Below are 24,145 nucleotides of genomic sequence, written 5' to 3'. Positions count from 1 at the left end.
TTTGAATGCACTTCAGATACTCTGTGGGTACATCATGTACAATCATCATTGTAAACGGCTATAGCTTCGGAACGCATACTTTATTGAAACGGGCTATAGGTTACAATAGAACTATTACTTTCTAGCTCCCGGATCTAAGATTCTTGCAATTATATTAATAATATGGTTGCACGAGTATGTTATCCATAATGCCACTGCCAGATAGTGGGAGTTAGATTGTAATAAAATAGCACAAATACCCTATTCCCGTCCGCAGCGTTTACTACTCTGGCGCATCTCAACCGAATGACTTGGTTGTTGGTACCGTTCTGACTCAAATCCCGAACACTGGCGTTTTAGCGCCCTAAAACTAAAACTGTCATTGGTTTTCCGCACTGAGGATCAAGATAACAAACGAATTCTAACTCCTGTGGAGAAAATTACACGAATAAAGTTAAAATGGGCATTTAAAAGCTAAAGTTCGGAATATGAGTCATGTTCGGAATTTGAGTCAAAACAGTACATGGCTAGTATTTGTTGATTTCTAGTTGGCGCAACCGGGTTTTATCGACTCGCGCTTCTTTGTCGGACTCAACAATACGACTATCCCTTCTCTGCCACTCCTCGTCACTCCAAATAACAGAAGGCGGAGATTCTGCCAAAGGTCCAAGGCTCGTATTCTCCCACCAGTGATGGCTCGATGCTCTGACTACCATTGGACAGAGGCACCTGTTTATCCGTAGCCAGAGCAGAGATTCTTTGCAAGGTCCAGGGCCGATGCGTATTGTCTCGCATCTGTGCTGCTTGGGATAGCATAACCATGTAACGCTATTTATTTCAGAATAGTATTATTTAATAATCATACTCCGCTATTTCCACCTATATATTACTACAAATAAACTAGAATAGTGGTCGAAAATATGGAATGAAACTAAATCCCTACTAATTTTACTCTAAGTCGAATGCAACAGTTGGAATTGCGAAAAGCATTATTACCACATGGGGTTTTAAAGTTAAAATTTTAAGTTATCGTACCGTCGTCGAGGAGACAACGGATCAAATGGGGGTGAGAATGGGCCACTGTTTCAACTACATATAATGCTTTTAAATTAGATTTAAAGTATCTGAGAACAATAAAACTGAATTATAAGTGACCTTTTTGAACGGATTTCTTATCCGACCTCCAGACTGTCGGTGAGGGCTCGGACGTCACCCCTGACTACGGTATCCAACACTTTTTTATATTTTAAGTTATTGTAATTTTGTTTTAAACCAGTGACATAAGTAATCAAATGAATTACCTTAAAATATGACTACATTCTGCAATGCACCAAACTGCTCTACGTAGTTTACGTTGGGCGGTCGTGTCTTGTACATAACCCTTCAGATTTTTTATACACAAAACAATTGAGTTTAAAAAAAAATCGAACAAAACTGATGATCAATCTAATCAAAATCCAATCCAAATGCAATCCAATCCAATCAATATCTAATCCAAATCCAATCCAAATCCAATCCAAATCCAATCCAAATCCAATCCAAATCCAATCCAAATCCAGTCTAAATCCAATCCAATCAAATCCAAATCCAATCCAAATCCAATCCAAATCCAATCCAAATCCAATCCAAACCCAATCCAAATCCAATCCAAACCAATCCAAACCAATCCAAATCCAACCAAATCCAATCCAAACCAATCCAAACCAATCCAAACCAACCAAATCCAATCCAAACCAACCAAACCAATCCAAACCAACCAAACCAATCCAAACCAATCCAAACCAATCCAAACCAACCAAACCAATCCAAACCAATCCAAACCAATCCAAACCAATCCAAACCAACCAAACCAATCCAAACCAATCCAAACCAATCCAAACCAATCCAAACCAATCCAAATCCAATCCCAAACCAATCCAAACCAATCCAAACCAATCCAAACCAATCCAAACCAATCCAAACCAATCCAAACCAATCCAAACCAATCCAAACCAATCCAAACCAATCCAAACCAATCCAAATCCAATCCAAACCAACCAAACCAATCCAAACCAACCAAACCAATCCAACCAATCCAAACCAATCCAAACCAACCCAATCCAATCCAAACCAATCCCAAACCAACCAAACCAACCAAACCAATCCAAACCAATCCAAACCAATCCAAACCAATCCAAACCAATCCAAACCAATCCAAACCAATCCAACCAATCCAAACCAATCCAAACCAATCCAACCAATCCAAACCAATCCAAACCAATCCAACCAACCAATCCAAACCAATCCAAACCAACCAAACCAATCCAAACCAACCAAACCAATCCAAATCCAATCCAAACCAATCCAAACCAATCCAAACCAACCAAACCAATCCAAACCAATCCAAACCAATCCAACCAATCCAAACCAATCCAAACCAATCCAAACCAATCCAAACCAATCCAAACCAATCCAAACCAATCCAAACCAATCCAAACCAATCCAACCAATCCAAACCAATCCAAACCAACCAAACCAATCCAAACCAATCCAAACCAATCCAAACCAACCAAACCAATCCAAACCAATCCAAACCAATCCAAACCAATCCAAACCAATCCAAACCAACCAAACCAATCCAAACCAATCCAAACCAATCCAAACCAATCCAAACCAATCCAAACCAATCCAAACCAATCCAAACCAATCCAAACCAATCCAAACCAACCAAACCAATCCAAACCAATCCAAACCAATCCAAACCAATCCAAACCAACCAAACCAATCCAAACCAACCAAACCAATCCAAACCAATCCAAACCAATCCAAACCAATCCAAACCAATCCAAACCAACCAAACCAATCCAAACCAATCCAAACCAATCCAAACCAATCCAAACCAATCCAAACCAATCCAAACCAATCCAAACCAATCCAAACCAATCCAAACCAATCCAACCAAACCAATCCAAACCAATCCAAATCCAATCCAAACCAATCCAAACCAATCCAAACCAATCCAAACCAACCAAACCAATCCAAACCAATCCAAATCCAACCAAACCAATCCAAACCAATCCCAAACCAATCCAAACCAATCCAAACCAATCCAAACCAATCCAAACCAATCCAAACCAATCCAAACCAATCCAAACCAATCCAAACCAATCCAAACCAATCCCAAACCAATCCAAACCAATCCAAACCAATCCAAACCAATCCAAACCAACCAAACCAATCCAAACCAATCCAAACCAATCCAAACCAAACCAACCAAATCCAATCCAAACCAATCCAAACCAATCCAAACCAATCCAAACCAATCCAAACCAATCCAAACCAATCCAAACCAACCAAACCAATCCAAACCAATCCAAACCAATCCAAACCAATCCAAACCAATCCAAACCAATCCCAAACCAATCCAAACCAATCCAAACCAACCAAACCAACCAAACCAATCCAAATCCAATCCAAACCAATCCAAACCAATCCAACCAATCCAAACCAATCCAAATCCAATCCAAATCCAATCCAAACCAATCCAAACCAATCCAAACCAATCCAAACCAATCCAAACCAATCCAAACCAATCCAAACCAATCCAAACCAACCAAATCCAATCCAAACCAATCCAAACCAATCCAAACCAACCAAACCAATCCAAACCAATCCAAACCAACCAAACCAATCCAAACCAATCCAAACCAATCCAAACCAATCCAAACCAATCCCAAACCAATCCAAACCAACCAAACCAATCCAAACCAATCCAAACCAAACCAACCAAACCAATCCAAACCAATCCAAATCCAATCCAAACCAACCAAACCAATCCAAACCAATCCAAACCAATCCAAACCAATCCAAACCAATCCAAACCAACCAAACCAATCCAAACCAATCCAAACCAATCCAAACCAATCCAAACCAATCCAAACCAATCCCAAACCAATCCAAACCAATCCAAACCAACCCAAACCAATCCAAACCAATCCAAACCAATCCAAACCAATCCAAACCAATCCAAACCAACCAAACCAATCCAAACCAATCCAAACCAATCCAAACCAATCCAAACCAATCCAAACCAATCCAAACCAACCAAACCAATCCAAACCAATCCAAACCAATCCAAACCAATCCAAACCAATCCAAACCAACCAAATCCAATCCAAACCAATCCAAACCAATCCAAACCAATCCAAACCAACCAAACCAACCAAACCAATCCAAACCAATCCAAACCAATCCAAACCAATCCAAACCAATCCAAACCAACCAAACCAATCCAAACCAATCCAAACCAATCCAAACCAATCCAAACCAATCCAAACCAATCCAAACCAATCCAAACCAATCCCAAACCAATCCAAACCAATCCCAAACCAATCCAAACCAATCCAAATCCAATCCCAAACCAATCCAAACCAACCAAACCAATCCAAACCAATCCAAACCAATCCAAACCAATCCAAACCAATCCAACCAATCCAAACCAACCAAACCAATCCAAACCAATCCAAACCAATCCAAACCAATCCAAACCAAACCAACCAAACCAATCCAAACCAATCCAAACCAATCCAAACCAATCCAAACCAACCAAACCAATCCAAACCAACCAAACCAATCCAAACCAATCCAAACCAATCCAAACCAACCAAACCAATCCAAACCAACCAAACCAATCCAAACCAATCCAACCAATCCAAACCAACCAAACCAATCCAAACCAATCCAAACCAATCCAAACCAATCCAAACCAACCAAACCAATCCAAACCAATCCAAACCAACCAAACCAATCCAAACCAACCAAACCAATCCAAACCAATCCCAAACCAATCCAAACCAATCCAAATCCAATCCAAACCAATCCAAACCAATCCAAACCAATCCAAACCAATCCAAACCAACCAAACCAAATCCAAACCAATCCAAACCAATCCAAACCAATCCAAACCAATCCAAACCAATCCAAACCAACCAAACCAATCCAAACCAATCCAAACCAATCCAAACCAACCAAACCAATCCAAACCAATCCAAACCAATCCAAACCAATCCAAACCAACCAAACCAATCCAAACCAATCCAACCAATCCAAACCAACCAAACCAACCAAACCAATCCAAACCAATCCAAACCAATCCAAACCAACCAAACCAATCCAAACCAATCCAAACCAATCCAAACCAACCAAACCAATCCAAACCAATCCAAACCAATCCAAACCAACCAAACCAATCCAAACCAATCCAAACCAACCAAACCAACCAAACCAATCCAAACCAATCCAAACCAATCCAAACCAATCCAAACCAATCCAAACCAATCCAAACCAACCAAACCAACCAAACCAATCCAAACCAATCCAACCAATCCAAACCAACCAAACCAATCCAAACCAAATCCAAACCAATCCAAACCAATCCAAACCAATCCAAACCAATCCAATCCAAACCAACCAACCAAACCAATCCAAATCCAATCCCCAAACCAATCCAAACCAATCCCAAACCAATCCAAACCAATCCAAACCAACCAAACCAATCCAAACCAATCCAAACCAATCCAAACCAATCCAAACCAATCCAAACCAACCAAACCAATCCAAACCAATCCAAACCAATCCAAACCAACCAAACCAATCCAAACCAATCCAAACCAATCCAAACCAATCCAAACCAATCCAAACCAATCCAAACCAATCCAAACCAATCCAAACCAATCCAAACCAATCCAAACCAATCCAAACCAATCCAAACCAACCAAACCAACCAAACCAATCCAAACCAACCAACCACCAACCAATCCAAACCAATCCAAACCAACCAAACCAATCCAAACCAACCAAACCAACCAAACCAATCCAAACCAACCAAACCAATCCAAACCAACCAAACCAATCCAAACCAATCCAAACCAATCCAAACCAATCCAAACCAATCCAAACCAATCCAAACCAATCCAAACCAATCCAAACCAATCCAAACCAATCCAAATCCAATCCAAACCAATCCAAACCAACCAAACCAATCCAAACCAATCCAAACCAATCCAAACCAATCCCAAACCAATCCAAACCAATCCAAACCAATCCAAACCAACCAACCAAACCAATCCAAACCAATCCAAACCAATCCAAACCAACCAAACCAATCCAAACCAACCAAACCAATCCAAACCAATCCAAACCAACCAAACCAATCCAAACCAATCCAAACCAACCAAACCAATCCAAACCAACCAAACCAATCCAAACCAATCCAAACCAACCAAACCAATCCAAACCAATCCAAACCAACCAACCAACCAAACCAACCAAACCAATCCAAACCAACCAATCCAAACCAATCCAAACCAATCCAAACCAATCCAAACCAATCCAAACCAATCCAAACCAACCAAACCAATCCAAACCAATCCAAACCAATCCAAACCAATCCAAACCAATCCAAACCAATCCAAACCAATCCAAACCAATCCAAACCAACCAAACCAATCCAAACCAATCCAACCAACCAAACCAATCCAAACCAATCCAAACCAATCCAAACCAATCCAAACCAATCCAAACCAATCCAAACCAACCAAACCAATCCAAACCAATCCAAACCAACCAAACCAATCCCAAACCAATCCAAACCAATCCAAACCAATCCAAACCAATCCAAACCAATCCAAACCAATCCAAACCAACCAAACCAATCCAAACCAATCCAACCAATCCAAACCAATCCAAATCCAATCCAAACCAACCAAACCAATCCAAACCAATCCAAACCAATCCAAACCAACCAATCCAAACCAATCCAAACCAATCCAAACCAATCCAACCAATCCAAACCAATCCAAACCAATCCAACCAACCAACCAATCCAAACCAATCCAAACCAACCAAACCAATCCAAACCAATCCAAACCAATCCCAAATCCAATCCAAACCAATCCAAACCAATCCAAACCAACCAAACCAATCCAAACCAATCCAAACCAATCCAAACCAACCAAACCAATCCAAACCAATCCAAACCAATCCAAACCAATCCAAACCAATCCAAACCAATCCAAACCAACCAAACCAATCCAAACCAATCCAAACCAATCCAACCAAACCAATCCAAACCAATCCAAACCAATCCAAATCCAATCCAAACCAATCCAAACCAATCCAAACCAATCCAAACCAATCCAAACCAATCCAAACCAATCCAAACCAATCCAAACCAACCAAACCAATCCAAACCAACCAAACCAATCCAAACCAATCCAAACCAATCCAAACCAATCCAAACCAATCCAAACCAATCCAAACCAATCCAAACCAATCCAAACCAACCAAACCAATCCAAACCAATCCAAACCAACCAATCCAATCCAAACCAACCAACCAATCCAACCAATCCAACCAAACCAATCCAAACCAACCAAACCAATCCAAACCAACCAAACCAATCCAAACCAATCCAAACCAATCCAAACCAATCCAAACCAATCCAAACCAATCCCAAACCAATCCAAATCCAATCCAACCAATCCAACCAACCAATCCAAACCAATCCAAACCAATCCAAACCAACCAAACCAATCCAAACCAACCAACCAATCCAAACCAATCCAAACCAATCCAAACCAATCCCAAACCAATCCAAACCAATCCAAACCAATCCAAACCAATCCAAATCCAATCCAAACCAATCCCAAACCAATCCAAACCAATCCAAACCAATCCAAACCAATCCAAACCAATCCAAACCAATCCAAACCAATCCAATCCCAAACCAATCCAAACCAATCCAAACCAACCAACCAATCCAAACCAACCAAACCAATCCAAACCAATCCAAACCAACCAAACCAATCCAAACCAATCCAAACCAATCCAAACCAACCAAACCAATCCAAACCAATCCAAACCAATCCAAACCAATCCAAACCAATCCAAACCAATCCAAACCAACCAAACCAATCCAAACCAATCCAAACCAATCCAAACCAATCCAAACCAACCAAACCAATCCAAACCAATCCAAACCAATCCAACCAATCAATCCAAATCCAATCCAACCAATCCAAACCAATCCAAACCAATCCAAACCAATCCAAACCAATCCAAACCAATCCAAACCAATCCAAACCAATCCAAACCAACCAACCAAACCAATCCAAACCAACCAAACCAATCCAAACCAACCAAACCAATCCAAACCAATCCAAACCAATCCAAACCAATCCAAACCCAACCAAACCAAACCAATCCAAACCAATCCAAACCAATCCAAATCCAATCCAACCAACCAAACCAAACCAAACCCAACCAAACCAATCCAAACCAACCAAACCAATCCAAACCAATCCAAACCAATCCAAACCAATCCAAACCAACCAAACCAATCCAAACCAATCCAAACCAATCCAAACCAATCCAAACCAATCCAATCCAACCAAACCAATCCAAACCAATCCAAACCAATCCAAACCAATCCAAACCAATCCAAACCAATCCAAACCAATCCAAACCAACCAAACCAACCAAACCAATCCAACCAATCCAAACCAACCAAACCAATCCAAACCAATCCAAACCAATCCAAACCAATCCAAATCCAATCCAAACCAATCCAAACCAATCCAAATCCAATCCAAACCAATCCAAACCAATCCAAACCAATCCAAACCAATCCAAATCCAATCCAAATCCAATCCAAACCAATCCAAATCCAACCAAACCAATCCAACCAACCAATCCAATCCAAACCAATCCAATCCAATCCAAATCCAATCCAAATCCAATCCAAATCCAATCCAAATCCAATCCAAATCCAATCCAAATCCAATCCAAATCCAATCCAAATCCAATCCAAATCCAATCCAAATCCAAATCCAATCCAAATCAAATCCAAATACAATCCAAATATAATCCAAATACAATTTCAATTGACGCTTTGATCAGAAGTATTTTGTCCAAAAGAAATTCTTCACTTCGCCTTCAATAATCGCTTCGCTTGCGCTATTTTGATTGACATAATGGACCCACTACTGTGGCATAGCATCACCAAGTTTCCTGCGTTTTCTCTACGGCTCCAGCTTCGAGCTTGCCTGGCAAGTGCCACTCCAGATGGCAACAGGAGATTAATTGCCCTCAGACAAATACGCCCAGCTGGCACTTCCGAGAAACCATGCCGACAGAAACCACAAGAACCGCATTTGCCACTGATTATTCAATTGCGTGTAGGACAGGTCAGCAGCTGCGGCGCCGTCTGTCACCGATTCGAATATTTTTCATATGGTAAGAATTGGATTCCGAGGTTAGGTTTAGCACACAGGTTGCCGTGAGCTGATTTGAGGGAAACATTGACGAAGAATTGTCAAAACGTTCAGGTGAAGTTATGAAAAAATGCTGACATATGAGCCATACTGTGCTTGTTTAACTACAAACAAACTGATCTCGACGCGGAGCTCTGTTAGATTTTACCACCAAGCTTCAGTTTTTGTTTTACCAAGAGTTCAGTTGCAGGCTCTATGATTTCTAATAGTAGATGGCCTTACATCCCGTGATGTGCATTTGCTAACTACTGAAGCATACCGTCGTCAAATTGCTTTGGCACTTTCGATCTCTGGAAACCTAAAAGCACCCAGGCTACCGTTTGGTTGGTCCCTGCACGGTGGCGGTGCACTCATCCGAACAACTTCATTTCTCCCGCGGCACCAATGCGATTGAAAAACTCTACTCCAGTCTGACGGAAAGAGAAAAAGACGTGGGCCGATGACGATAATTACCAACTATCATTACCCGTTGTTTCCACTGTGCCGCCGCCGTCGATCGCGGTGGCGGTCCACGGGCACACGACCGCAGATGACGACACCGACGACGACGTACGGCTTTTAGAGCTAGGTTCCGTTTTCCAGCTTTTCTCGTTTTCTCCACAGCACCTCCGGTTGATTTTCCAATTTGCACCGTAATTTATATTTGCTTTTTCACGGTGCGGTTTTCATACAACCTTGACGCAGTCGCTCGACGCGATCGGTTGGCTCCGTCGTCGTACGCAACGTGGCAGCAACTCCCAGCAGCAACGAGTGACTCAGTCGATGAGCAGGCAGGGATATTATTCAGTTTGATTGATTTGATTTCGAACGCATTTTGCCACTTTCTTCCACTCTGCTGTGCATCGCGTCGCATTCAGAGTTCCCCTGAAGTCAATGATCGGGAAAATTAACTTCGGATAATGAGGCTGTAGCGTGGTGGTGTCTAGCAGGAGCTTATTATATCGTAGACAGACGAACACACTATTGGGGGAGTTTAGAAAAGGGAGATGCAGAGACGCGGCCACGTTACGTGAGTTGGACAAAGTCAAGGGTTCTCAAATAGAGGAAATGACGAATTTTGCAGGGACTACTCATCACCATATATTAACACAAACTTGAAATACTTGTATTAACTCGTCTTATGGCAAGTACTTTTAGCTGTTTTGTAATGGCTGGTTTACAGTTCGAAAAACGTCTTGGGATTGTATTTTTAAAAGAGTGGGATTTATTAAAGGATTTGAGTACGGGAAATTCCCGTCTCTTTAAAAATGCGTGGGGGGGAGGCGAATCCCGTGACACGTTTTGCGAACTGTAAACCAACCTTAACGTTTGTCTTTGCTCTTTGAGTGACTGCCTGAAGGCCTAAAGTGACTGGCTCTATGTACTAACTGGTCAACGGGCACAGTTTTACATGTGAAAAGCTTTATAATTGTATTCACTCGCACCGTCTACCTACAACCAATTGTAGTTGTTGCGGGAAAGGGTCGTTTCGCCGAAACCCATTCGACTGAATGCAACTAGGCCGAACAAACAATTAGGCCGAAACTCATCCGGTCGAAAAAGTCGAAAGTCATTTGGTCGAAAAGGACATTTGGCCGAACATGTCATTTGGCCGAAAAGGTCATTTGAAAGATGAGAAATGAGCAGTGAAAAGTGAGACGTCTCACGTTTCAATACTTATTTCTCATTTCTCACTGTGAAAAGTGAGTAGTGCAGAGGAGCGATTCCAAGCAACAGCATCAAAATTTAAGAAAATTTTTAATTCATGATTTTCTGTTGAGTTTAAACTTTGCTCAGTTTTTCAATTTCATCTAAATCGTCATTTTTCGATATCAAATCTTCATATTGAGTCACGACTAACTTTTCAAAAGGGTGTATGTGAAAATGGTTCAAAAATATTCAAAAAGCTGCACAGCAAAAACGAAATGTTTTATTATTTTAATTTTTTAGTAAATGTACACCGTAAAAAAAATGTTTGGCGTTGAAAACATCATTTTTGTCACAAAAACTTACATATCTCAAAACCCTATATTTTTACGAACGTAATTTAAAATAAATTTTGTGATGGTAAACTGATAAACAAAAAAGTTATGACATTTCAAATATTTCACAACTTTCACATTTAGTAAAATCTTTTTTTTTTGCAGGTAAACTAGACGTCTAAAGCATTGTCATGGTATGTACCTATCTTGTATTTGTTGTTGTTGAAGTTACCCGCTTCCTCCCGATCATAAAGTCTATTCTCTAAAAAAATATTTTTTTTGCAAGTAAACTATAGACGTATACGTGTATATTAGAGTGGCTCAAAAAACACTTTTTCAAATTTTTTGATGGGCCGCCCTCTTATTTCAGCCAAATCGGTCAACGTTTGGGCGATGCTAAACTCGTTGGAAGTTTATATGAAAAAATGTATGCAGAAACATCCTAAAGAAGTGATTTGCGGTTGGACGGCACAATTTACGATCAAGAACCATGATACTCATTCAGACAGAATGTTATGATGAAAACCGCGAGATGATCAGATTTTATTAGGCAAAGATATTAGCATTTTACTGGAGTGCTGTAGGGGTGAATTTTTTTTCTTTTCAAAGGTAAAAGAAACGAAATTTGCTCAAACCCCACTTCAGAGAAATGCTAATAACTTAGCCGGGCAAACTCTAATCTTCTCGAGGGTTTCTGCATAACATTCTGTATTAAATTCATCAAGATCTGAATAAGTATCAATTCACTGTTTTTGGATGTTTCTGCATACATTTTCGCATATAAAATTCCAACGAGTTTGACACCGCCCAAACGTTGAATGATTTTGCTGAAATTTTGTCCAGAGCATCAGGGCATCAAATAGAACCGAATAAGAAGGCGGCCCATCAAAAAATTGATAAAAGTTTTTCCCATACTATTTTGAGCCACCCTAGTGTATTTAAATCTCTTATTTTGCAGCTTTTGTCTTAAAAATTAAATTTTTTATATGTTTCTTATTATCAACAGGTTTTCAATAGTAGTGTTATTAGTTATAAGTTATTCAGAGATTTTTTCCCATGTCACGTACAATAAAAATTATGACACTATCAATACTTTTGATCACAACACTGGATCGCGTCTAAGTTTCTAATAGATGCTATGAATAATTAAATCAAAATATCATGAAAACAACTTGTTTAAATCACGCAAAGCCCTTAACAATAAAATCAGCATCAAACTGTGATTCTGAAAATAATTTACACGGTAAATTTTTTTTCACTAGATGTGAAAATTGTGATATGTTGGAAAAAAACGTTTCCCAAAAAACGTTACGTTGAAATGATAGTTTTTAACACAATTTTGTTTTACGGTCTACATTTTCTTGATAATCACCATTTAGTTGTATAACTTTGCTGAGAAAATCATAACAATCGAACATTCCTGAGGAATTCCTGGAGGAACTTCTGGAGGAATCTTTGGAGGAACTTCTGGAGGAATCCCTGAAGGAACTTCCGGAGAAATTCCTGGAGGAACTTCCAAAAAAATTCCTGAACTTCTGGAGAAATTCCTGGAGGAACTTCCGAAGGAATTCCTGGAGGAACTTCCGGAGGAATTCCTGGAGGAACTTCCGAAGGAATTCCTGGAGGAACTTCCGGAGGAATTCCTGGAGGAACTTCCGGAGGCATTCCTGGAGGAACTTCCGGAGGAATTCCTGGAGGAACTTCCGGAGGAATTCCTGGAGGAACTTCCGGAGGAATTCCTGGAGGAACTTCCGGAGGAATTCCTGGAGGAACTTCCGGAGGAATTCCTGGAGGAACTTCCGGAGGAATTCCTGGAGGAACTTCCGGAGGAATTCCTGGAGGAACCTCCGAGGAATTCCTGGAGGAACTTCCGGAGGAATTCCTGGAGGAACTTCCGGAGGAATTCCTGGAGGAACTTCCGGAGGAATTCCTGGAGGAACTTCCGGAGGAATTCCTGGAGGAACTTCCGGAGGAATTCCTGGAGGAACTTCCAACGGAATTCCTGGAGGAACTTCCGATGGAATTCCTGGAGGAACTTCCGATGGAATTCCTGGAGGAACTTCCGGAGGAATTCCTGGAGGAACTTCCGATGGAATTCCTGGAGGAACTTCCGACGGAATTCCTGGAGGAACTTCCGACGGAATCCCTGGAGGAAGTTCCGACGGAGTTCCTGGAGGAACTTTCAACGGAATTCCTGGAGGAACTTCCGACGGAATTGCTGGAGGAACTTCCGGAGGAATTCCTGGAGGAACTTCCGGAGGAATTCCTGGAGGAACTTCCGGAGGAATTCCTGGAGGAACTTCCGGAGGAATTCCTGGAGGAACTTCCGGAGGAATTCCTGGAGGAACTTCCGGAGGAATTCCTGGAGGAACTTCCGACGGAATTCCCGGAGTAACTTCTTGTGGAACTTCTGGAGGAATTCCTGGAGGAACTTTCGTAGGAATTCCTGGAGGAACTTCCGGAGGAATTCCTGGAGGAACTTCCGGAGGAATTCCTGGAGGAACTTTCGTAGGAATTACTGGAGGAGTTTCCGGAGGAATTCCTGGAGGAATTTCCGGAGGAATTCCTGGAGGAACTTCCGGAGGAATTCCTGGAGGAACTTCCGGAGGAATTCCTGGAGGAACTTCCGGAGGAATTCCTGGAGGAACTTCCGGAGGAATTCCTGGAGGAACTTCCGGAGGAATTTCTGGAGGAACTTCCGGAGGAATTCCTGGAGGAACTTCCGGAGGAATTCCTGGAGGAACTTCCGGAGGAATTCCTGGAGGAACTTCCGGAGGAATTCCTGGAGGAACTTCCGGAGGAATTCCTGGAGGAACTTCCGGATGAATTTCTGGAGGAACTTCGAGAGGAATTCCTGGGGAAACTTCTGGAGGAATTCCTGGAGGAACTTCCGGAGGCATTCCTGGAGGTACTTCCGGAGGAATTTCTGGTGGAACTTCCTGAGGATTTTCTGGAGGAAATTCCGGAGGAATTCCCAGAGGAACATCTGAAGGAATTCTTGGATAAACCTCCGGAAGAATTTCTCGAAGAACTTCCGAAGGAATTCCTGGAGTAACTTTCGGAGGAATTCCCGGAGGTACTTCCGGAGGAATTCCCGGAGGTACTTCCGGAGGAATTCCTGGAGGAGCTTCCGGAGGAACTTCCTGGAAAAACTTCCGGAGGAATTCCTGGAGAAACTTCTGGAGGAATTCCTGGAGGAACTTCCGGAGGCATTCCTGGAGGAACTTCCGGAGGAATTCCTGGAGGAACTTCCGGAGGAATTCCTGGAGGAACTTCCGGAGGAATTCCTGGAGGAACTTCCGGAGGAATTCCTGGAGGAACTTCCGGAGGAATTCCTGGAGGAACTTCCGGAGGAATTCCTGGAGGAACTTCCGGAGGAATTCCTGGAGGAACTTCCGGAGGAACTTCCGGAGGAATTCCTAGAGGAACTTCCGGAGGAATTCCTGGAGGAACTTCCGGAGGAATTCCTGGAGGAACTTCCGGAGGAATTCCTGGAGGAACTTCCGGAGGAATTCCTGGAGGAACTTCCGGAGGAATTCCTGGAGGAACTTCCGGAGGAATTCCTGGAGGAACTTCCGGAGGAATTCCTGGAGGAACTCTCGGAGGAATTCCTGGAGAAACTTCTGAGGAATTCCTGGAGGAACTTCCGGAAGAATTCCTGGAGGAACTTCGGAGGAATTCCTGGAGGAACTTCCGGAGGAATTCCTGGAGGAACTTCCGGAGGAATTCCTGGAGGAACTTCCGGAGGAATTCCTGGAGGAACTTCCGGAGGAATTCCTGGAGGAACTTCCGGAGGAATTCCTGGAGGAACTTCCGGAGGAATTCCTGGAGGAACTTCCAACGGAATTCCTGGAGGAACTTCCAACGGAATTCCTGGAGGAACTTCCAACGGAATTCCTGGAGGAACTTCCAACGGAATTCCTGGAGGAACTTCCAACGGAATTCCTGGAGGAACTTCCAACGGAATTCCTGGAGGAACTTCCGATGGAATTCCTGGAGGAACTTCCGATGGAATTCCTGGAGGAACTTCCGGAGGAATTCCTGGAGGAACTTCCGATGGAATTCCTGGAGGAACTTCCGACGGAATTCCTGGAGGAACTTCCGACGGAATCCCTGGAGGAAGTTCCGACGGAGTTCCTGGAGGAACTTTCAACGGAATTCCTGGAGGAACTTCCGACGGAATTGCTGGAGGAACTTCCGGAGGAATTCCTGGAGGAACTTCCGGAGGAATTCCTGGAGAAACTTCCGGAGGAATTCCTGGAGGAACTTCCGGAGGAATTCCTGGAGGAACTTCCGGAGGAATTCCTGGTGGAACTTCCGGAGGAATTCCTGGAGGAACTTCCGGAGGAATTCCTGGAGGAACTTCCGGAGGAATTCCTGGAGGAACTTCCGGAGGAATTCCTGGAGGAACTTCCGGAGGAATTCCTGGAGGAACGGAATTCCAACGGAATTCCTGGAGGAACTTCCAACGGAATTCCTGGAGGAACTTCCAACGGAATTCCTGGAGGAACTTCCAACGGAATTCCTGGAGGAACTTCCAACGGAATTCCTGGAGGAACTTCCAACGGAATTCCTGGAGGAACTTCCAACGGAATTCCTGGAGGAACTTCCAACGGAATTCCTGGAGGAACTTCCAACGGAATTCCTGGAGGAACTTCCAACGGAATTCCTGGAGGAACTTCCAACGGAATTCCTGGAGGAACTTCCGATGGAATTCCTGGAGGAACTTCCGATGGAATTCCTGGAGGAACTTCCGGAGGAATTCCTGGAGGAACTTCCGATGGAATTCCTGGAGGAACTTCCGACGGAATCCCTGGAGGAAGTTCCGACGGAGTTCCTGGAGAAACTTTCAACGGAATTCCTGGAGGAACTTCCGACGGAATTCCTGGAGGAACTTCCGGAGGAATTCCTGCAGGAACTACCGGAGGAATTCCTGGAGGAACTTCCAGAGAAATTCCTGGAGGATCTTCCGGAGGAATTCTAGAAGGATCTTCCAGAGGAATTCCTGGAGAAACTTCCGAAGGAATTCTGGAGTAACTTCTGGAGGAACTTCTGGAGGAATAGAGAGCACCCGGAGGTATTCTTCCGGAGGAATTCCTGGAGGAACTTCCGGAGGAATTCCTGGAGGAACTTCCGGAGGAATTCCTGGAAGAACTTTCGTAGGAATTACTGGAGGAGTTTCCGGAGGAATTCCTGGAGGAATTTCCGGAGGAATTCCTGGAGGAACTTCCGGAGGAATTCCTGAAGAAACTTTCGGAGGAATTCCTGGAGGAACTTCCGGAGGAATTCCTGGAGGAACCTCCGGAGGAATTCCTGGTGGAACTTCCGGAGGAATTCCTGGAGCAACTTCCGGAGGAATTCCTGGTGGAACTTCCGGAGGAATTCCTGGAGGAACTTCCGGAGGAATTCCTGGAGGAACTTCCGGAGGAATTCCTGGAGGAACTTCCGGAGGAATTCCTGGAGGAACTTCCGGAGGAATTCCTGGAGGAACTTCCGGAGGAATTCCTGGAGGAACTTCCGGAGGAATTCCTGGAGGAACTTCCGGAGGAATTCCTGGAGGAACTTCCGGAGGAATTCCTGGAGGACGTTCCGGCGGCGTTCCGGGAGGGAGTGTAGGTGGCGTTGGTGGCCGTACCACCGGAGGAATTCCTGGAGGAACTTCCGGAGGAATTCCTGGAGGAACTTCCGGAGGAATTCCTGGAGGAAATTCCGGAGGAATTCCTGGAGGAACGTTCGGAGGAATTCCTGGAGGAACTTCCGGAGGAATTCCTGGAGGAACTTCCGGAGGAATTCCTGGAGGAACTTCCGGAGGAATTCCTGGAGGAACTTCCGGAGGAATTCCTGGAGGAACTTCCGGAGGAATTCCTGGAGGAACTTCCGGAGGAATTCCTGGAGGAACTTCCGGAGGAATTCCTGGAGGAACTTCGGAGGAATTCCTGGAGGAACTTCCGGAGGAATTCCTGGAGGAACTTCCGGAGGAATTCCTGGAGGAACTTCCGGAGGAATTCCTGGAGGAACTTCGGAGGAATTCCTGGAGGAACTTCGGAGGAATTCCTGGAGGAACTTCCGGAGGAATTCCTGGAGGAACTTCGGAGGAATTCCTGGAGGAACTTCGGAGGAATTCCTGGAGGAACTTCCGGAGGAATTCCTGGAGGAACTTCGGAGGAATTCCTGGAAGGAACTTCCGGAGGAATTCCTGGAGGAACTTCGGAGGAATTCCTGGAGGAACTTCGGAGGAATTCCTGGAGGAACTTCCGGAGGAATTCCTGGAGGAACTTCGGAGGAATTCCTGGAGGAACTTCCGGAGGAATTCCTGGAGGAACTTCCGGAGGAATTCCTGGAGGAACTTCCGGAGGAATTCCTGGAGGAACTTCCGGAGGAATTCCTGGAGGAACTTCGGAGGAATTCCTGGAGGAACTTCCGGAGGAATTCCTGGAGGAACTTCCGGAGGAATTCCTGGAGGAACTTCGGAGGAATTCCTGGAGGAACTTCCGGAGGAATTCCTGGAGGAACTTCCGGAGGAATTCCTGGAGGAACTTCCGGAGGAATTCCTGGAGGAATTTCCGAAGGAATTCCTGGAGGAACTTCCGGAGGAATTCCTGGAGGAACTTCCGGAGGAATTCCTGGAGGAGCTTCCGGAGGAATTCCGGGAGGAACTTCCGGAGGAATTCATGGAGGAGCTTCCGGAGGAATTCCTGGAGGAACTTTCGGAGGAATTCCTGGAGGAACTTCCGGAGGAATTCCTGGAGGAACTTCTGGAGGAATTCATGGAGGAGCTTCCGGAGGAATTCCTGGAGGAACTTCTGGAGGAATTCCTGGAGGAACTTCCGGAGGAATTCCTGGAGGAACTTCCGGAGGAGTTCCTGGAGGAACTTCCGGAGGAATTCCTGGAGGAACTTCCGGAGGAATTCCTGGAGGAACTTCCGGAGGAATTCGTGGAGGAGCTTCCGAAGGAATTACTGGAAGAACTTCTGAAGGAACTGCTGAAGGAACTTCCGGAAGAATTCCTGGAGGAACTTCCGAAGGAACTCCTCGAGGAACTTCCGAAAGAATTCCTTAAGGAACTTCCTGAGGAATACCCGGAGGAACTTCCGGAGGTATCCCCGAAGGAACTTCCGGAGGAATTCCTGGAGGAACTTCCGGAGGAACGCCTTGATGAACTGTCGGAGGAATTCCTGGAGAAACTTCCGGAGGAAATCCTGGATGAACTTCCGGAGGAATTCCTGGAGGAACTTCCGGAGGAATTCCTGGAGGAGCTTTCGGAGGAATTCCTGGAGGAACTTCCGGAGGAATTCCTGGAGGAACTTTCGGAGGAATTCCTGGAGGAACTTCCGGAGGAATTCCTGGAGGAACTTCCGGAGGAATTCCTGGAGGAACTTCCGGAGGAATTCCTGGAGGAACTTCCGGAGGAATTCCTGGAGGAACTTCCGGAGGAATTCCTGGAGGAACTTCGGAGGAATTCCTGGAGGAACTTCCGGAGGAATTCCTGGAGGAACTTCCGGAGGAATTCCTGGAGGAACTTCCGGAGGAATTCCTGGAGGAACTTCGGAGGAATTCCTGGAGGAACTTCCGGAGGAATTCCTGGAGGAACTTCGGAGGAATTCCTGGAGGAACTTCGGAGGAATTCCTGGAGGAACTTCGGAGGAATTCCTGGAGGAACTTCCGGAGGAATTCCTGGAGGAACTTCGGAGGAATTCCTGGAGGAACTTCGGAGGAATTCCTGGAGGAACTTCCGGAGGAATTCCTGGAGGAACTTCGGAGGAATTCCTGGAGGAACTTCCGGAGGAATTCCTGGAGGAACTTCCGGAGGAATTCCTGGAGGAACTTCCGGAGGAATTCCTGGAGGAACTTCCGGAGGAATTCCTGGAGGAACTTCGGAGGAATTCTTGGAGGAACTTCCGGAGGAATTCCTGGAGGAACTTCGGAGGAATTCCTGGAGGAACTTCGGAGGAATTCCTGGAGGAACTTCCGGAGGAATTCCTGGAGGAACTTCCGGAGGAATTCCTGGAGGACCTTCTAGAGGAATTCATGGAGGAGCTTCCGGAGGAATTCCTGGAGGAACTTCTGGAGGAATTCCTGGAGGAACTTCCGGAGGAATTCCTGGAGGAACTTCAGAAGAAATTCCTGGAGGAACTTCCGAAAGAATTTTTGGAGGAACTTCCGAAGGAATTACTGGAGAAACTTCCGAAGAAATTCGTGGAGGAGCTTCCGAAGGAATTACTGGAAGAACTTCCGAAGGAACTGCTGAAGGAACTTCCGAAAGAATTCCTGGAGGAACTTCCGAAGGAATTCCTGGAGGAACTTCCGAAGGTATTCCTGGAGTAACTTCCGGAGGAATTCCTGGAGGAACTTCCGAAGGAATTCCTGGAGGAACTTCCGAAGGAATTCCTGGAGGAACTTCCGAAGGAAGTCTTGGAGGAACTTCCGAAGGAAATACTGGAGATGCTTCAGAAGGAATGCCTGGAGGAACTTCCGAAGAAATTCATGGAGGAACTTTCGAAGGAATTCATGAAGGACATTCCGAAGAAATTCCTGGAGGAACTTCCGAAGGAATTCCTGGAGGAACTTTCGATGAAATCTCCTTATTGCGTGATTGGTCGGCGCTGCTGCTGTTCTCTCGCCGAATCACTGCATGAGTGATAAATTTCTTCCCCATTGATGCCAATTTCTTTTGTTCTTCGTTTACGGCAAATTCACAAGCAATTGCAAACTGCATAATGATGAGATAATTGACAGTGTCATTATGGCGGGCTGAATTGGGCAATTTTTTCTCTCAGAGAGTGCTACCACGTGCTTTTTTAACGGAAAACCCTTCCCTCAGACGTACAGTGTTAGAAAATGTATACGAAGAGTAAGATAAAGTAAGCAAAGAGTAGCGTAGAATCTTGTTAATGATTTTTTTTTCTGATTTTGAAAAGAGATCGAGGTTCCAGAGCCTGGTAGGCTCTATCCATGACTACATTCCGAGATCAGTGTTTTACTTGAGTACAGTGTTAGAAAATGTAAACAAAGAGTACGATAAAGTAAGCAAAAAGTTGCGTAAAATCATGTTATTTTTTTAAATTTTGATGAGAGATTGATGTTCTAGAGCCTGGTAAGCTCCATCCACGAGTGTATTCCGTGATCAGTGTTTGGCCTGAGTTAGAGAATGTAAAGAAAGAATACGAAAAAGTAAGCAAAGAGTTGCGTAGAATCTTGTTAATGATTCTTTTTCTCTGATTTTGATGAGAAATTGATGTTCTAGAGCCATGACTACATTCCGAGATCAGTGTTTTACTTAAGTACAGTGTTAGAAAATGTAAACAAAGAGTACGAAAAGGAAGCAGAGAGTTGCGTAGATTGTTAATGATTTGGTTGGGGATTCGAATTACGTGTTTGGATGTGGATTTTGTTGAAATTTAAAAATGGCAGATTAGTTTTGGGAAGCATGATGTGAACACTTTCTATGCAGATCGGTTTGAAACCATGTAAAAAAAAAACCATGTGGAATTAGAAAATATTCAAAGGTAAGCAGAAAAAAAACTTGATGAGCAACGTGCATTGAACAGTAGAACGAAATAATAATAAAATTGTAAGAGAGTAGAAGAGGAATAAACTGAATAAGAGGGCATATACATTGGTCATGAGTGCCAAATCTTAGGGTGACAGATGAGTGGAGTTAAGAGCCCCACACATTCCTGTGAAACTGCATTGAACTTGGTATTATCTAAATGGAAAGAAAATAAGGAGCGTAAAGATACTATTCTAGCTGTGTTTTTGGATCTCAAACGCGCTTTTGAGACAATTTCTCGGCCCTTATTGTTGAAAACTGTTGAGCGCTTTGGAATTTCGGGTTCTGCATACAAATGGTTTGAAAGCTATTTGTCTGACAGATCCCAAAGGACTGCTTTCAATGATTATGTGTCGTGTCCCGTGGAGAATGACCTTGGTGTACCACAGGGAAGTGTATTAGGGCCCCTTTTGTTCATTATGTAAATCAATGACATGCGACGGGTCTTACGTTATTGTGATATTAATTTGTTTGCTGATGATACTGTAATATTCATTGCAGCTCAAAACCTGGAGGAAGCGATTGAGCACTTGAATGAAGATTTGCATTCTTTAAGTAGATGGTTGAAGTACAAACAGTTAAAATTGAATATTAGTAAAACAAAGTATATGGTTATTTCGCGAAATCGTTCAATTGATAATGTCTCTGTGAAAATTGATGACGAGACACTTGATCGCGTACGGGAAATTACATATCTTGGCGTGATTATTGATGATAAATTGAAATTTGACCAACATATGTATTGACAATGTCATCAAGAAAATAGCCAAGAAGTATGGAATTCTATGTCGACTGAAAAACGAATTAAATCCAGTTTTCCACGAGCGGTAATGGCCGCCTGCTTGCCTGCGGGTTAGTCTCTGATTTGACGTTTCTGGAGGTCAACTGCACCCAGCGCTCCGAGCATTCAGACCAATGTGGAATATAAGAAGGTGCTGATTAAGTGAATTCAAGCCTTCTTATGTACCACATTGATAAAAATTCTCGAACGGTGGGTGCAGTTGACCTCCAGAAACGTCAAATCAGAGACTAACCCGCAGGCAAGCTGGCGGCCATTACCGCTCGCGGAAAACTGGATACAGCTAGTAAAATACAGTTGTACAAATCAATCATCTCTCCTCACTTGGACTTTTGCCCTTCCATTTTGTTTTTAGCAAATCAAACACAAATATCGAGATTGCAGCGCTTGCAGAATAAGATTATGCGTTTGATTTTGAGATGTAACAGATTCACTTCCTCGACTTTTTTGTTGGATGCATTGCAGTGGCTCTCGGTGAAGCAAAGAATTGTGTATTTAACAATGGTGTTCATTTTTAAAGTAGTAAATGGTTTGCTGCATCGATATTTGTGTGATCGAATTGAAAGAGGAAGTGACATTCATAGATATAACACTAGAAACGCGGAGGATGTAAGAACACCCAACTTTTTGCATGGAGCTTCACAAAATCCTTTGTTTTTTAAAGGTATCAATGATTTCAATTCGATGCCTACACATATCAAACGTGCAACGACATTATCACAATTCGGGAGACTTTGTGTTTCACACGTAAAAGCTGTATTTTAAGCAGCTACTTACAGGGGATGGACAAAATAATTAGGATAGGCAAATTTTGGGTAAAATTAGATTTGTTGCAACTACCTTACTGCCGTTCTACGCATAATTGTCCCATGTTACCTTTGTTGAAAAATTCAAACTCAAGTCAATTTGTCCCACTAATTTCAGAATCGATTGGATCTTAAAATTTAACAAATGTTTTTGGAATGTTATGAGCGTAGGCAACACTTTTCCAGGACATAAAATGAATCACTATTTATTAAAACGGTTTTCAGTCTCTATTATCATCAAACAACAACTTCATTTTTTCAGTGGGACAAATTGACTCGAGTTTGAGATTTTTCACCAAAGGTAACATGGGACAATTATGCGTAGAACAGTAGCTTAGTTATCATCCGATTTTGACAAATCAGGCATGCCTGAACTAGAAAATTAATGCAGTTTGACGGTATGTCCATGAAATTGATTATGGACACCAGATTCCGGAGATATTCCGGTTTTTTCGGAGGTAAATTTAAAACCGTAAATTTGTGGTGGATATTAGGAGAAGTTGTGGTTAAAAATTGAATAATATTAGTAACCACAAATGAAGTAGGGCTCTTGCTGATTGGAACCATATATTGAGATTTGGAATCGGACCAAAATCAAGTGAGATATGGCCATTTCTTTATAATCGGTTCCGATCGATACTTATCAAAGGGGTCCGGCCACAACTTCATTTGAATCTCGCTTTATGATAGATCGTCCACTATGATCTGATCCTGGAGTCGCTGGGATGTCCCCAGGGAACCTGTGAATGGGGACATTTTAGTTTTAGCACCAAAACCAGTCGTTCGACGGTTATTTTTTCATGGTTTTCGATCAGGACGCAAAGTATGAATATAAAATGGTCCATTGACGACTTTGACCGCTTTCAGCACCTACGGATTGGCCCCGGGAAACCTGTGGAAGGGGACATTTTAGTTTTAGCACCAAAACCAGTCATTCGACGGCTCTTTTTTCATAGTTCTCGATCAAGAAGCGAAGTATGAATATAAAATGGTCAATTGAAGGTTCTGACCGCTTCCAGGACCTACGGATTGGCCCCGAGGAACCTGTGGAAGGGGACATTTTAGTTTTACCACTAAAATCAGTCATTCGAAGGCTCGTAACGAATAGAATATGTCAAACGCAACGCAAACGTATGCTATGTGCGGGGCTCTTTAGTAGAATACGCGAAAGGCAAAAACAAAAATCTCCCTCGCAATAAAACAATCGGACAAGTGGGTGGATGGGGACGTAACGTAATTTGTGCCCAACCCGCACATAATCTACCGGTACGTGAATGTGAGCGTGAACGATGTCGAGTGGTGACGAAATTCATTCACCACCGGCGCCGTGCTTAAATTCGCGACTGCGAAGGTAAATGCTTCACGCGCAGTCTGACAGTTCCTTATGGGATTTTACTGTGGAGGAACAAGAAGGGGTGATTGGCGGCCATGTTTAAGCACAGTCTGACAGATAGCAATGAGATTTTGCCATAAGAGTGAGTAGAGGCATTACCTTCGTATTCGCGAATAATAACGCATTTTATGAGACTGATGTAATCAGCTGTTTTTCCCGTGTTCATCTACTTTGACAATTAGTGGGAGGGTGTTGTTTGGTTATTCCACGCTGAAAATTTCAATGGGTCGCATCATTAAAGCTACAATCGATGCAGTTCGGTATGCTTTTTAAAAAAATCCTGAACTACTCCAATTGGAGTTCGCAACTAAACTGATTTATTCAACCTTAATTTACAGTCGAATAT

General features: G+C 43.4%; 1 protein-coding gene across 2 annotated transcripts in view; it reads left to right on the top strand.

The window, feature by feature from the left end:
- LOC134205831 (uncharacterized) overlaps positions 1-24,145 on the top strand; it is a 180,416-nt gene that overhangs the window by 54,479 nt on the left and 101,792 nt on the right. The window contains exon 1 of one of the 2 annotated variants that reach the window (XM_062681448.1): positions 11,424-11,445. The exons of the other annotated variant lie outside the window; for it this stretch is intronic. Within the exon in view, the coding sequence (XP_062537432.1) occupies positions 11,443-11,445 (3 nt within the window). The 5' untranslated portion in view covers positions 11,424-11,442. Of the gene's footprint in view, positions 1-11,423; positions 11,446-24,145 lie in introns of those variants that run through there. 2 annotated transcript variants of the gene reach the window in all.

Source organism: Armigeres subalbatus, chromosome 1 (assembly GCF_024139115.2).
Source record: "Armigeres subalbatus isolate Guangzhou_Male chromosome 1, GZ_Asu_2, whole genome shotgun sequence".
Taxonomy (NCBI): Eukaryota; Metazoa; Arthropoda; class Insecta; order Diptera; family Culicidae; genus Armigeres; species Armigeres subalbatus.
Note: the sequence above shows the minus strand (reverse complement) of the source record. Positions and strands in the feature narration are given on the sequence as shown.